Source organism: Erinaceus europaeus, chromosome 5 (genome assembly GCF_950295315.1).
Source record: "Erinaceus europaeus chromosome 5, mEriEur2.1, whole genome shotgun sequence".
Lineage (NCBI taxonomy): Eukaryota > Metazoa > Chordata > Mammalia > Eulipotyphla > Erinaceidae > Erinaceus > Erinaceus europaeus.
Genome location: NC_080166.1, coordinates 45,368,325 through 45,381,922, shown reverse-complemented (window position 1 = coordinate 45,381,922; position 13,598 = coordinate 45,368,325). Strand labels below are relative to the sequence as shown.

Sequence of the window (13,598 nt, the reverse complement as noted above, 5' to 3'; positions counted from 1 at the left end):
ATCCTAACCACTATATTTTCAGAGAAAAACAAGCTCCCAGCTAACTTGGTTATAGTAATAATTACCTATTGCTCTTTTAAAATCTTTTTTATTATTTATTTATTTACTTGTAAAATGGAAGTATTGATAAGACCACAGGATAAGAGGGGTACAATTCCATATTATTCCCACCACCAGAACTCTGTATCCTATCCCCTACCTTGAAAGCTTTCCTATTCTTTGTTCCTCTGGGAGTATGGACCCAGGGTCATTATGGAGTATAGACTCTAACACTATAGGACCTCTTTCCATTCTCTTTAATCCCATTCTCTTTAATCAGATCCCTATTTCTCTTAGTCCTGGAACCTGTACTCCTATTTCTTGATGGTTTCTCTCTGATACCTTACTCTGTTATACTCCTTCTGTTGACTGCATCTAAATCAATGCTATACTTGTCACCATACTATATTATACTGCTACTGACTTGTTACTGCAGATTGTCTCCAGAGATGCCAACCCTGAGGTGCCAACCTCCCAACTCCTCTAATCTGGTGAGATCTTTCTTAACACATGGGACTACCTAATTCCATTCCAGATAGCACAGTTGCAGATACTAGGTATAGGCTACGGCCTAGGGTTCTGGGTACATATGCACATATACCCACAAGCAAGGGGCAATTATATACATCAAAATAAAGGTTCTTTTTTTTTTGAACGCGATAAATGGCTTTATTTGAGAAAGACAGATTACAAGGGTTTAAGAGTTGGCATTGGGGCCCTTCTTCTTTCCAAAGGTGGGCATGACATTAGCAAAGCGACGGCTGTACTGCATCTGCCTCTTGGCCTGGCCGGTCTTCTTCTTTTCCTGTCTGGCCACCTTGGGAGTCTGACCTCTCACTTTCCCAGCACGGGCCAGAGAACCATGGACTTTACCTCCCAGCACGCGGCCGGCCACCTCCAGCGTGCTCAGCGCCTCCACGCAGCACTGGCCCAGCACGGCCTCGTCGTCCAGGTGTCCGCCCGCCAGCAACAGGACCTGGTCTTCCGGGGCGATGCCCTCCAACGAGGCAACATGAGCCTTGATCTGGGCCACCGTCTCCTGGCGGGTCACCTCGAGGGTGTGGAGCTCTTGGGCGAGAACAAACACCTGCATGTCGGCTACTGGAGCGCGGACCCGGCTGCCGCTGACACCAAAATAAAGGTTCTTAATAGCCCTCCAAGATTAGATGTAGACTTAAGCCTGGAATTCTAGTAGAATGACCTAAAGAAGTCATTATAAAATATGTGATCATACATTTATTACTTAGGCCCAAGCAGTCTCTCTTCTGCCCCTTACTTAACTTCCCTCAATCACTGTATCTACTCAACTATCCAACAGGAAGGAAGGAAGGAAGAAATATTCTTCCATCTTTTAAATATTTTCTGAGAGAGCACTAGCATTATTGATTCATAAGAAACACTGCCCAAGTGTTATACTGGCAAAAACTAAGTATCTAGTAAAGGACAATTATTGTCCCTGTGACAATATTCATTAGGATAATCAAACAAGTAAATCAAGAAAACTTGAGGCTAACTGAGACCCCACTAAAACCCTGGGTCTATTTCTTCCCTAACTTGAGGCCAGATCCCAGAAACTTAATACTGGTTTGGATAAAACAAAGCATGCTCAACACTTTAACAACTGGGAGAAAGCCTTAAGTTATAAGATGAAGAAGTGACTATAAAAGCTGCACAAGGGGAAGAGACTGACTCACTTAACAATGTCCACTTTTGCCACTATCAGGGCACCCCATCACCTGGGGTCCAAGGATTCCTCCATAGATAATATAAGCCTAGACCTCTGATAGATCTCTCTCGCTACCATCACTGGTCACACCCACTGAGAACATCATTATAAGCCCTTTTATAGTCTTTGTCAGGTCCATACCCTCACTATGAGCTAGCAATGGTAGGGATTGCCCCACTCTCCAAAGGGAGGCTGGGTAACCTCATTCTGTTACTCCAGGAAGATTAGCTCTGAAGTGAATGCAGCCTAGAATGTTCCCAGCTGTGACTATGGACTGTAAGCTAAGAGGGACTCAAAGGTTGTACAGGCTCCTGTGCTAAATATGAATAGAAAAGAGCCCCAGGTTAGATCATTGTGGTAAACAGTTAATTGCATTTATATATCTTCTTCAAGTTTATAAGAAACTATCTGCTCTAATACTGTTTCTTAGTTCTACTCTCAACTCTGTTAACCATTTTCCCAGACAATATTTCTGATCTACCCCCATATTAGCTATCAAGCTTGAGCAAAGATTATTAAGATATAGGCTCCTAGGAACTTTCCTAAAATAGACTTCCTAGCTTCGTTCCAACCTAAGTACCCTACTTTCATCTGCTCTATTCTTACTTTATGGTTCCTGTTTATTAAGCATTTTGTCCTGCTTCCCATCTTACTTCATTTCAGCCACCAAGTTGCAGATGCTACTATGACTCCATCCTGACTTCCCTGGGCAGATTACCTCACCAATGCTTCTGGAATCTCATCTCTCCAGAGCCCTAGGAAAGGTAGAAACAGGCTAAAGGTATGGATCAACCTGGCAATGCTCATATACAGTGGAGAAGCAATCACAGAGGTAAGAACTCCCACTTTCTGCACCCCAAAAAGAATTTTAGTCCATACTCCCAGATGGATAAACAATAAGGATGTTTCCAATGGTGGAGACAGGACTCAGAACTCTGGTGGTGAGGGCAGAGCCAAGATGTCCACTTGGAAGCAGCTGCTGGCGTGAGCTCCAACAACAATTGCTGGAAAGGGTAGGGATACGTGGCCTTCAGCAGGATGGTGAATAAGGGGCCCTAGACACCAAGGATGCGACTATAGCACAATTTGGGTTAGAAAACAGAGAAAAAAGAAAGGAAAATTTCTGATTATTTCCGAAGCTCACCCCTCTTCCCTCCCCCTATAACCAGACCCCAGAGCCTGGAGAGCAGGCTCCCCATTGAGCTTTTTTCATTACCAAGATTCCCAGCTCACCAGGCCTGTCATTCCAACCCTTTTTCTTTCTGAGAGCCAATCAGAAGCCTTCCAAGCTTCAGACTGACTGTTACTTTTTTTTTTTTTTTTTACCTCTGTTCTATTTTATTATTACTATTATATGCATGCGTGTCCCTTCCCCCCTCCTTCAGGTTGACCAAAATTAACTCTTAGTGTATTTCCCATTGCTAGGTGACTGGCTGTCCTATCCATTGGGAGAGGAACTTGTTTCATTCTACCTACCTCCTCTATCCACACTCCCCCTTCTCCCTCCCCCTAGCTAATTAAAAAAAAAAAAAAAAACTTTCCTTTCACTGCTCATTTTTTTCTTTTCTTTTTACTTTTTTCCTTTCTTTTTTTTCTCATTCTTGTCTTCCTTTCTTTCTTCCTCCTTCTTCGGCTTTCTGAATTCACTAATACTCATTTGTGAATTATTTTGGGGAAGAAATCTGACTCAGAGTGGACTCTCTTTGTGTGTGTCTCTTCTCTAGATCCTTTCTCCTCTCGCTACTCCTAGAATTTACAGTGGACAGTAGATTTGCATAATTGTCTATTCTTGCTATCCCTTTCTTCTTTATTCTTTTGTTTTCACTTGGATTTGGTTCATATTCTTTCTTAGACTAGAGGCATTGTTTGGCTAACTGGTATTGGTTAAACTGCTTCAATCCTTACTTCAGTTGCTATTGTAATTTCTGAGGTTGGTGATTGATCTTTGATAAGGGGGCCCAAAGGATTAAATGGAAGAAGGAGGGTCTCTTCAATAAATGGTGCTGGGAAAACTGGGTTGAAACATGCAGAAGAATGAAATTGAACCACCTTATATAACCAGAAACAAAAATCAACTTCAAATGGATCAAGGACCTGAATGTTATACCAGAAACTATCAGATAATTAGAGGAGAACATTGGTGGAACACTTTCCCACCTAAACCTCAAGGACATCTTTGATGAAACAAACCCAATTGCAAGGAAGACTAAAACAGAAACAAACCAATGGGACTACATCAAATTGAAAATCTTCTGCACAACCAAAGAACCCTCACAGAATGGGAGAATATCTTCACATACCATACATCAGACAAGAGACTACTCACTAAAATATACAAAAAGCTCAGCAAACTTAGCACCAAAAAAGCAAATGCCCCCATCCAAAAATGGGCAGAGGATATGAAAAGACATTCACTTCAGAGGAGATCCAAAAGGCTAACAAAAATATGAAAAATTGCTCCTAGTCGCTGATTGTCAGAGAAATGCAAATAAAGACAACATTGAGATACCACCTCACTCCTGTGAGAATGGCATACATCAAAGAGGACAGCAGCAACAAATGATGGAGAGGATGTGGGGATAGAGGAACCCTTTTACATTGCTGGAGGGAATGTAAATTGGTACAGCCTCTGTGGAGAGCAGTCTGGAAAACTCTCACAAGGCTAGACATGGACCTTCCATATGATCCAGTAATTCCTCTCCTGGGGTTATACCCCAAGGACTGCATAACACCCAACCAAAAAGAGGTGTGTACTCCTATGTTCATAGCAGCACAATTCATAATAGCTAAAACCTGGAAGCAACCCAGGTGCCCAACAACAGATGAGTGGCTGAGAAAGCTGTGGTATATATACACAATGGAATACTATGCAGCTATCAAGAACAATGAACCCACCTTCTCTGACCCATCTTGGACAGAGCTAGAAGGAATTATGTTAAGTGAGCTAAGTCAGAAAGATAAAGATGAGTATGGCATGATCCCACTCATCAACAGAAGTTGAGAAAGAAGAACAGAAAGGGAAACTAAAAGCAGGATCTAACTAAATCTGAAGTAGGGCACCAAAGTAAAAACCCTGTGGTGAGGGGCAGGGTAGACATTTGGCTCCCCAGGGTGGCGGGGTGGGGGGCAGGGGTGGGTGAGTGGGATGGGACACAGTCTTTTGGGGGTGGTAATGGTGTCTATGTACACTCCTATTAAATGGTAGTCATATAAATCACTACTTAATTCATATGAGAGGGGAAAATTGATTATATGTCTCAAACTTTTTAAAACACAGACTGAGTTTTTTTTAATACATAGGCTGAGTCTTTGATATGTTGACTCTCTCAAAATCTTAGACCAGGGAGAACAGAAGCAACCAGTGGCACAGCTATATACAAGATACTGGGTATTATACAACAAACTGTAACAAAGGGACTTTTCAAAGTTAACCCAATTACCAAATAATGTGATGATAACAATAACTATCCATTGTCTTCTTGAACCCTAAGACAGCAGGAACCTCACATTTCCACTATAGAGCCTATATTTCCCCGAGTCCTGGAACCCTAGGTTAGGGCCCACTTTCCTGCATGCTTCTCTCAATTCATATCAAATAATATTGCATCTGCTGATCACAACCTAATCAATGCAAAGAGTGCCACCTCAGCATGCTTCACTTCAGACTGTGTCCAGAGACTTCAACAATTTGTTTGACTTTGTATGTTAACTCTCTTTTCAGCCACCAGGTTACAGATGCCAGCAGGATGCCAACCAGACTTCCCTGGACAGACGACCCCACCAGTGTGTCTTGGAGTTCCGCTTTCTCAGAGCCCCAACCTACTAGGGAAAGAGAGAGGCGGGCTGGGAGTATGGATCGACCTATCAACACCCATGTTCAGAGGGGAAGCAATTACAGAAGTCAGACCTTCTACCTTCTGCAACCCACAATGACCTTGGGTCCATACTCCCAGAGGGATAAAGAATAGGAAAGCTAGCAGGGGAGGGAAGGGGATAATAGAGACCAGGTGATGGGAGTTGTGTGGAGTTGTACCCCTCCTATCATATGGTTTTGTTGATGTCTCCTTTTTAAAATAAATAAATAAATTAATTAAAAATAAATAAAAAATAAAATGGTAGTAGCATAAAAAAAAGAACTCTGGTGGTGGGAACTCTATGGAATTAAACCCCTATTACAGTTATACCCTTTAAATCTTGGAAATCAATATTAAACCACTAATAAAAAAAACATAAGATTGGAAAGAATATTGCCTTAATTACTTGGTGACTAGTTTTCTGGAAAAAAAAAAAAAAGACCTCAAACAAAAACAAACAAACCTGTTGAGGGATGTTTGACAGTTCTTCACTTTATTTCATTTTCACAAGTGCTAAAACATTAGCTGATAAAAACCTGAAGCCAAGAAGCTAGGCAACAATGCTGAGGAGAATTCTCAACACTTTCTCAGTTCTAAAAGAACTTGCCACTTTGTTTTGAGTTTCAATAAACTCTTAAGCAACTTAGTTTATAAGTGACAGAAATAAGTGATTCACTGGAGAGGTAAGACATTGAGTAATTTAAAGAAATCTCCCTGAGAAGTCTTGACTAATTAGGTGGAGCCCAACAGAAATAAGTTTACTATAGAGGGAGATAGTTACTCTACTTATACAGAAAACAAAGTACTCCACAATAGGACAGGACAGAATCTTCTATTTTTTAATTTTTATTTATAAAAAGGAAAACATTGACAAAAACCATAGGATAAGAGGGGTACAACTCCACACAATTCCCACAATCAGAATTCCGTATCCCATCTCCTCCCCTGATAGCTTTCCTATTCTTTATCCCTCTGGGAGTATGGACCCAAGGTCATTATGGAATGCAAAAGGTGGAAGGTCTGGCTTCCCTTTGGTTGTAGAGCCTGAGAGACCCATACCTGGTCTGGTTACACACTGGCCATAACCTTTCAAGAGATTACAAAACATCTGTCTACCCCCTCACACACACCTATGGACATCTAATTTTTTTTAATTTACTTTATTATTTATCACTGGATAGAGATAGGGAGAAATTGAGAGGGTAGGGGAGATAGGGAAAGACACAGAGAGACACTTGCAGCTCTGCTTCACCACTCATGAAGCCTTCCCTCTGCAGGTGGGGACCAGGGGCTTGAACCTGGGTCCTTGTGCACTGTAATGTGTGTGCTTAACCAGGTGCGCCACCACCTGGCCCCATGGACATCTAATTTTTAATAAAGGGGCCCCAAGTATTAAATGGAGGAAGGAGACTCTCTTTAATAAATGGTTCTGGGAAAACTGGGTTGAAACATGCAGAAGAATGAAACTGAACCACTTTATCTTACCAGAAACAAAAGTCAACTCCAAATGGATCAAGGACATGGATGTTAGATCAGAAACTTATCAAATACTTAGAGGAAAACATTGTTGGAACACTTTCCCACCTAAACCTCAAGGACATCTTTGATGATAGAAACCCAAACTGCAAGGAAGACTAAAATAGAAGCAAATCAATGGGACTACATTAAATTGCAAAGCTTCTGCACAATCAAAAAAATCATCACACAAACAGAGATACACCTCACAGAATGGGAGATCTTCACATGCCATACATGAGACAAGAGACTAATAACCAAAATATACAAAGAGCTCAGACATATTAGCAACAAGAAAGCAAATGACCTCATCCAAAAATGGGCAGAGGATATAAACAGAATATTCACTACAGAATATTCAGAAGAGATCTCAAAGGACAACAAGCACATGAAAATGGCTCCAGGTCACTTATTGTCAGAGAATGCAAATGAAGACAACATTGAGATACCACCTCACCCCTGTGAGAATGGCATATATTAAAAATGACAGCAGCAACAAATGCTGGAGAGATTGTGGGGACAGAGGAACCCTTCTGCACTTCTGGTGGGGATGTAAATTGGTCCAGTCTCTGTGGAGAGCAGTCTGGAGGACCCTCACAAAGCTAGACATGGACTTTCAATATGACCCAATAATTCCTCTCCTAGGGATATACTCCAAGGACACCATAACACCCAACCAAAAGGATATGTGTACACCTATGTTCGTAGAAACACAATTCATAATAGCTAAAACCTGGAAGCAACCCAGGTACCCAACAACAGATGAGTGGCTGAGAAAGCTGTGGTATATATACACAATGCAATACTATGCAGCTATGAAGAACAATGAACCCACCATCTCTGACCCATCTTGGATGGAGCTAGAAGGAATTATGTAAAGTGAGCTAAGTCAGAAAGACAAAGACAAATATGGGATGATCCCACTCATCAACAGAAGTTGAGAAAGAAGAGCAGAAAAGGAAACTCAAAGCAGGATCTGACTGAGTTTAGAGTAGGGCACCAAAGTAAAAATCTCTGGGTGGAGGGTGAGAGTAGATGTTCAGCTTCACTGGGGTGGGGAGTAGGGAAAATTGGGACACAGTCCTTTGGTAATGGGAATGGTGTTGGTGTACATTCCTATTAACTTGTAATCTCAAACTATGACTCTTTCGCTTCTCTTTATTTAGGTGAGATTAAAGAAAACATACTCAGTTCAAGTAATCAATTAAAAAAATTCAGTTGTCTTCCAGATATTTTGTCCATATGACTTTAAAAGGTTAGCTTTGAAAATTTATATTTTCAATATCACCAGCTATTTGACTGTTAAGAAATAAAGAAAGAGAGAGAGAAAGAGAGAAAGAAAAGAAAGAAAGAAAGAAAGAAAGAAAGAAAGAAAGAAAGAAAGAAAGAAAGAGAAAGGAAAAGAAATTTTAGCTTGAGTCAAAATGTTTTAGGCACCCAGAGTTTTCCTCTTAATCACCTTTCTGGTCAATAAATTATATTTTCAGTGACCCTATCTCATGATTACAATTTAAACTAATTTCCTCTTGTTTCTATCTTGTATCCAGGGAATAAGCAATACTGTTAATTATCTATTGGCAATTACTCTTAATTTATTTGAGGACAGCTAGTGACTCTTTGTCTTTTTTATGCAAAATTACCTTCAACTTTTAAAAATCCTACCCCATAGATCCTAATGTCAGTTTCCTTAATTTGTTCATAACTTTCTTCCAGATCTTGTTCCCTCCCCTGACTCCCAAGGGCTTTCTTCTAAAACCCATATTCAAATAGTGAATTTCTGTCTCCTGTCTAATACAGCCTCATCACCTGGGCTGTGAGCAGTGATGGTTCCTGAGTCTGTCTGTGACTCACGAACCCCCTAGAATGGTTCTGCTAAGTGTGCTTTGTGAACATAATAATAAAGCGTGATAGCTACAGTTCACCAGGTTTCAGGAGTGTGGTCATGTTGCAGGTTTTCTTTTAAATAACTAAATATTTACAAGGCAGGTATCCCTACTTTCTGTTAGCTTTCATTATGCCACTCTTCTATTATAGAAGACCTGCATTAACACCTGTGTGTGATAAATGAAAGACATTCAGGGTGAATTGTTTTGAAGCAGATGTAAGGAAGGCAGCACACTCAGCAAGGCAAAAGAGGACCTAGTAAGCTCCTTCCAAAGAACTACTTCCTACAGACTATGTATGTGTCACATTATCACGGTGGGATAATATTATTTGCAGTCTTGTGTGATTTGACATGATTTGCTAGACTGTTTTGGAGGAGTCTGGAATATCAAACCATTTCTGTATAAATCAGTAGCAATTACTTTTTTGTTTTAAGCCATCTCAATTTAATTACTTCTTTGTTTTCGACCATTTCAATGTATGACAGGCTTCGTAGGAAAATTACTTTACCAGAGGGACAGTTGCATATGAATTCAAAGAAGCCACTTGTTTTATACAGATTAAGTTCATAGTTAAGTAAAATTAGAAGCTAAAAGATAGCTCACTCTATAGGATATGCATCTTACATATTACAATGCTCAAGGACCCAGGCCCAAGTCCCCAGGCCCTACCTGTGGGATAAAAGCTTTAAAAGCAGTAAAGCAGTTACTGCAGCTACTTTCTCCTTCTCTGTCTCCCCCTTCCCTCATAACTTCTCTCAATCAAATAAATTACAAATAAATAAAAGTGATTTTTAAAAAGAAGTTTTAATGAAGTTTATAATTATCCACATATATACTGTTTCTGGCTCTCTAATCTCTTATGCATTTCTATCTGGCATTATTTTACTTCTTTATGAAGCAATTTCTTTTACATTGTTTGTACTATCTGGCAGTGATTGCTTGTCTGAAATATCTTTAGTTTCTCTTCAAATTGGAAAGTTATCTTTATGAGTAAAGATTTCTAGGTTTCTGCTGTGTTCTTTCATAGTCAAAAGGTAACTTTCCCATGTCATCTTTATCTTGTGTGGTTACTGGTAAACTTGCTATACTTGCTATTATTCTTACTGGTTTTCCTGTCCTCAGAGTGTATCTTTTTTCCTTTGACTACTTCAAAAAAAATTCTCCCTATCATTGAATTTAAAAATTTAGCTGTACACAAGAAAGATAGTTCACCTGGAGAAGTACCTGGTCTGCCATGTGCAAAACCCTCGTTCAAGTCCAACCACGTCTACTTTGTAGAAAGCACTGGCTTTATGGTGTCTCTCTTTCCCCACCTCCCTGCCATGTCTCTGTCTCTATATTTTTATCAGAGAAAAATTATCCTTGAATCCATAGTGATGACAGAAAAAATTAGTTATAGTATGCCTTTATGTTTCTTCTGTTCAAATTCACTGAGATTCTTGAGTTAACAGGTTTTATCAAATTCGGGGAAAATAGCATTTCATTTCTTTAAATACTTTTCTCTCTCTCCCCTTATTTCTAACATTTGAACTGCACATTTAACAGGCAATATTACAGTGTTTTAAAGATCAGAGCTATCTCTATATGTTTCACTTGTTTTTCTATTTTATCCTAGAATTTTCAGTATTGTGTTTTCATGTTAAGTGGACTTTTCTCTCCATTAATTTTATGCAATGTATTTCTCATTTTGAATTTGAATTTTCTTCAGTAATTCAATTTTTTCAATCTTACATTCCCCACCCCACCCCCAGATAATGGCCATATTTTTATTAACCATTTTAAGCATATAGAATATATTTATAATAATTGTTCTAACATTTGTCTAGATTTTTCTATTTTTTTAATTGCCATCAGTATTATCACTGTGGCTAGGTGCCTACCCAATGAGTTTGGAGATTTGAGTGGCCTTCTTGGTGTTTAAGTTTGGAACTGAAAAGTTGTCTGGAGAGTGAATACTAGAATATTATTGCAAATATGAAAAATTTGGTGTTTCCCATGCAAACTGGATTTCTAACTATCTGCCCTGAAGTCTCTTATCCCAAGAGATATGCAGATTTGGTCCCTCCTGTTGCCCTCACCATCTTCAACCTCTGTGCTTAAGAAAGAAACCTTAAGAAATATCTTTTTATTTGTTGCCTCCAGTCAGTTTCATTATAGAAAAGTTTCAACTGTCAAAAATTACCATCTTTCATCTTTATTCCAACTCATTTCTCAGAAGGAAAGAAGAGGAATAGACAGATAAAGGTATGTTGCACATTTATTTTACACATAGATGACTTCTGCCTCCAGGAGAATTACTTGTTGTGCAATCACTTTCAATATTCACCCAAAATATTTCAGATTAGTTAATATAAGTAACAGATGAACTAAGCTATGGGGAAAACAATGAAGATATTTTAAAACTTCAGTCTGTTGAGATCATAAGTAAGAGACTGATAGATTTCTCTCTAGAACAGCCTGTAATACAGGCTTATGAATCAACAATAACCTACAGTTTTCACCTTGGAAGTAGAAAAATTAGGTTCTTAATTATCTCTCCACGATTTTTCAGTAAGAACTGGAGAGGAGGAACTCCATGGGCAGACCACCTCACTAATGTGCCCTAGGACTTCACTTCTCTAGAACCACACCTCACAATGGAAAGATAGAAATAAGGGCAGAGGTATGGATGGACCTACCATACCCATATTCAGAGAAGAAACTATTACAGAAGCCAGAACTCCCACCTTCTGCATCCCAAAAAAACAATTTTGGTCCATACTCCCAAGAGGTTAGAAAAGGAAAACGATGATTAGAGGGCCCTGAAACCCAATTACATCAAAACCTGGAGAGACAAGAGGAATAAAAGGAAGGACACTTGAAGTGTGGCTTAAAATGGAAGAGAAGTCAGGGCAATAGAAAAAAATGGACAGATAGGATGATATATAGACAGATAGACAGATGATAGATAGATTAGATAGAGTAGGTAGATTACATAGATTAGATAGATGGATTATAGATAGTTACAGAAACAATAGTCAACCCATATCTGTACCCTCAGAAGAATCCCTGCAATTTCCAGTGGAAGGAATGGGGACACAGAACTCTGGTGGTGGGAATGGCATGGACTTATACCTCTCTTGTTTTGTGTAAATCACTAATTAAATAAAATTTAAAAAATAGAGAAAGGGGGGAAGGATTAAAGAGGACAATAAGACTTTATACTTCTCATAATTAGAGCGTGAGGCTTCTTAAAATCAGCCCAACACCCCTAGGAAACATGTTATTAGAGACACAAGAGAGCTTATAAATTATCCAGCAAAGTCCTTATACCTAAGCACAATTTATCAAGGTTTTAGAATCCTACAACCAGGTGGTAAGACGTAAGGCATTCAGGTTTAGGACATTTATTCCTTTTAATGATAAGGACTTACTGATTATTCTCAAAAAAGTCTAATCTGGGAGGAGGTCTGGTAGTGGCGTAGTCAGTAGAGAACACACATCAGTGAACAAGAACTAAGGTTCAAATCTCTGGTCCCCACCTGCAGAGAGAGAAAGGTCACCAGTGGTGAAGCAGTGCTTCAGGTGTCTCTTTCTCTCTCTCTCTTTCTCTCTATTGCCCTCTAAATTGCTAGGTCTCTACTCCTGCCCCTCAAAAAAAAAAAAGTTGCCAGGAGCAGTGGATTTATCCTGTAGGCATCCAAGCCCCCAGTGATAACCTTGGTAGTAGTAAATAGGTACACATTCACAATATTGAATGTGTCCATATTGGAGAAAGTATAAGAGTATGTCTTTTTGTGGTTGCTACTCCAAAATATAGTGATTAAAGCACTAGACTTTTATTTTTCTTAATTATTTATTATTATTGAGGGGGTTAATGCCCATTGCAGTCATTGTCACCTGCATGTAATTTCATCATACGCCTGGCCCTCAAAGTTCTCTTCCACACACCCCTCCCCTTTTCTTAGAGTTCCTTGCTTTGATGCAATACACTATGCCTAGTTCTACTTTCAATTTTTTCTTCTTCCCTGTCCCTAATTATTAAGTCCCACTTGTTAAGCACTAAAAAATTATAATTTCTCACTCTCTATTATAGGCTTTATAGAAATTGCTTTTCGGGGGTTTTATGGTAGTGCAATGGGTTAAGCACACATGGTGCAAAGCTCAAAGACCAGCACAAGGAGCCCGGTTTGAGTCCCCAGCTCCCCACCTGAAGGGGGGTTGTTTCATAGGTGGTGAGGCAGGTCTGTAGGTATCTATCTTTCTCTCCCCCCCTCTGTTTTCCCCTCCTCTCTCCACTTCTCTCTGTCCTATCCAACAACAACGACATTAATAGCAACAACAATAATAACCACAACAATGATAAAACAACAAGGGAAACAAAAGGTGGGGGGGAAGCCTCCAGGAGCAGTGGATTCATGGTGCAGGCGTTAAGCCCCAGCAATAATCCTGGAGGCAAAATAAAATAAAATAAAAATTGCTTTTCTAGGCCAAGTTATCTGAGGCTGAAGAAAGTTGTTGTCGCTCAGGTGTCTGGATAGTTTAGGAATGGCTGGAATAGAAAATTCCATAAAGGGAGTCAGGCCGTAGCACAGAGGG

The 13,598-nt window shown here is 39.6% G+C and overlaps 1 protein-coding gene across 1 annotated transcript; it reads right to left on the bottom strand.

Moving 5' to 3' along the window:
* Window positions 1-678: 678 nt before the first annotated feature.
* LOC103113904 (ubiquitin-like FUBI-ribosomal protein eS30 fusion protein) lies at window positions 679-1,192 on the bottom strand. Its single transcript, XM_060191883.1, has one exon. The coding sequence runs from the start codon at window positions 1,130-1,132 to the stop codon at window positions 737-739; it is 396 nt and encodes a 131-aa protein (XP_060047866.1). The 5' UTR covers window positions 1,133-1,192; the 3' UTR covers window positions 679-736.
* Between the last annotated feature and the right edge of the window lie 12,406 nt (window positions 1,193-13,598).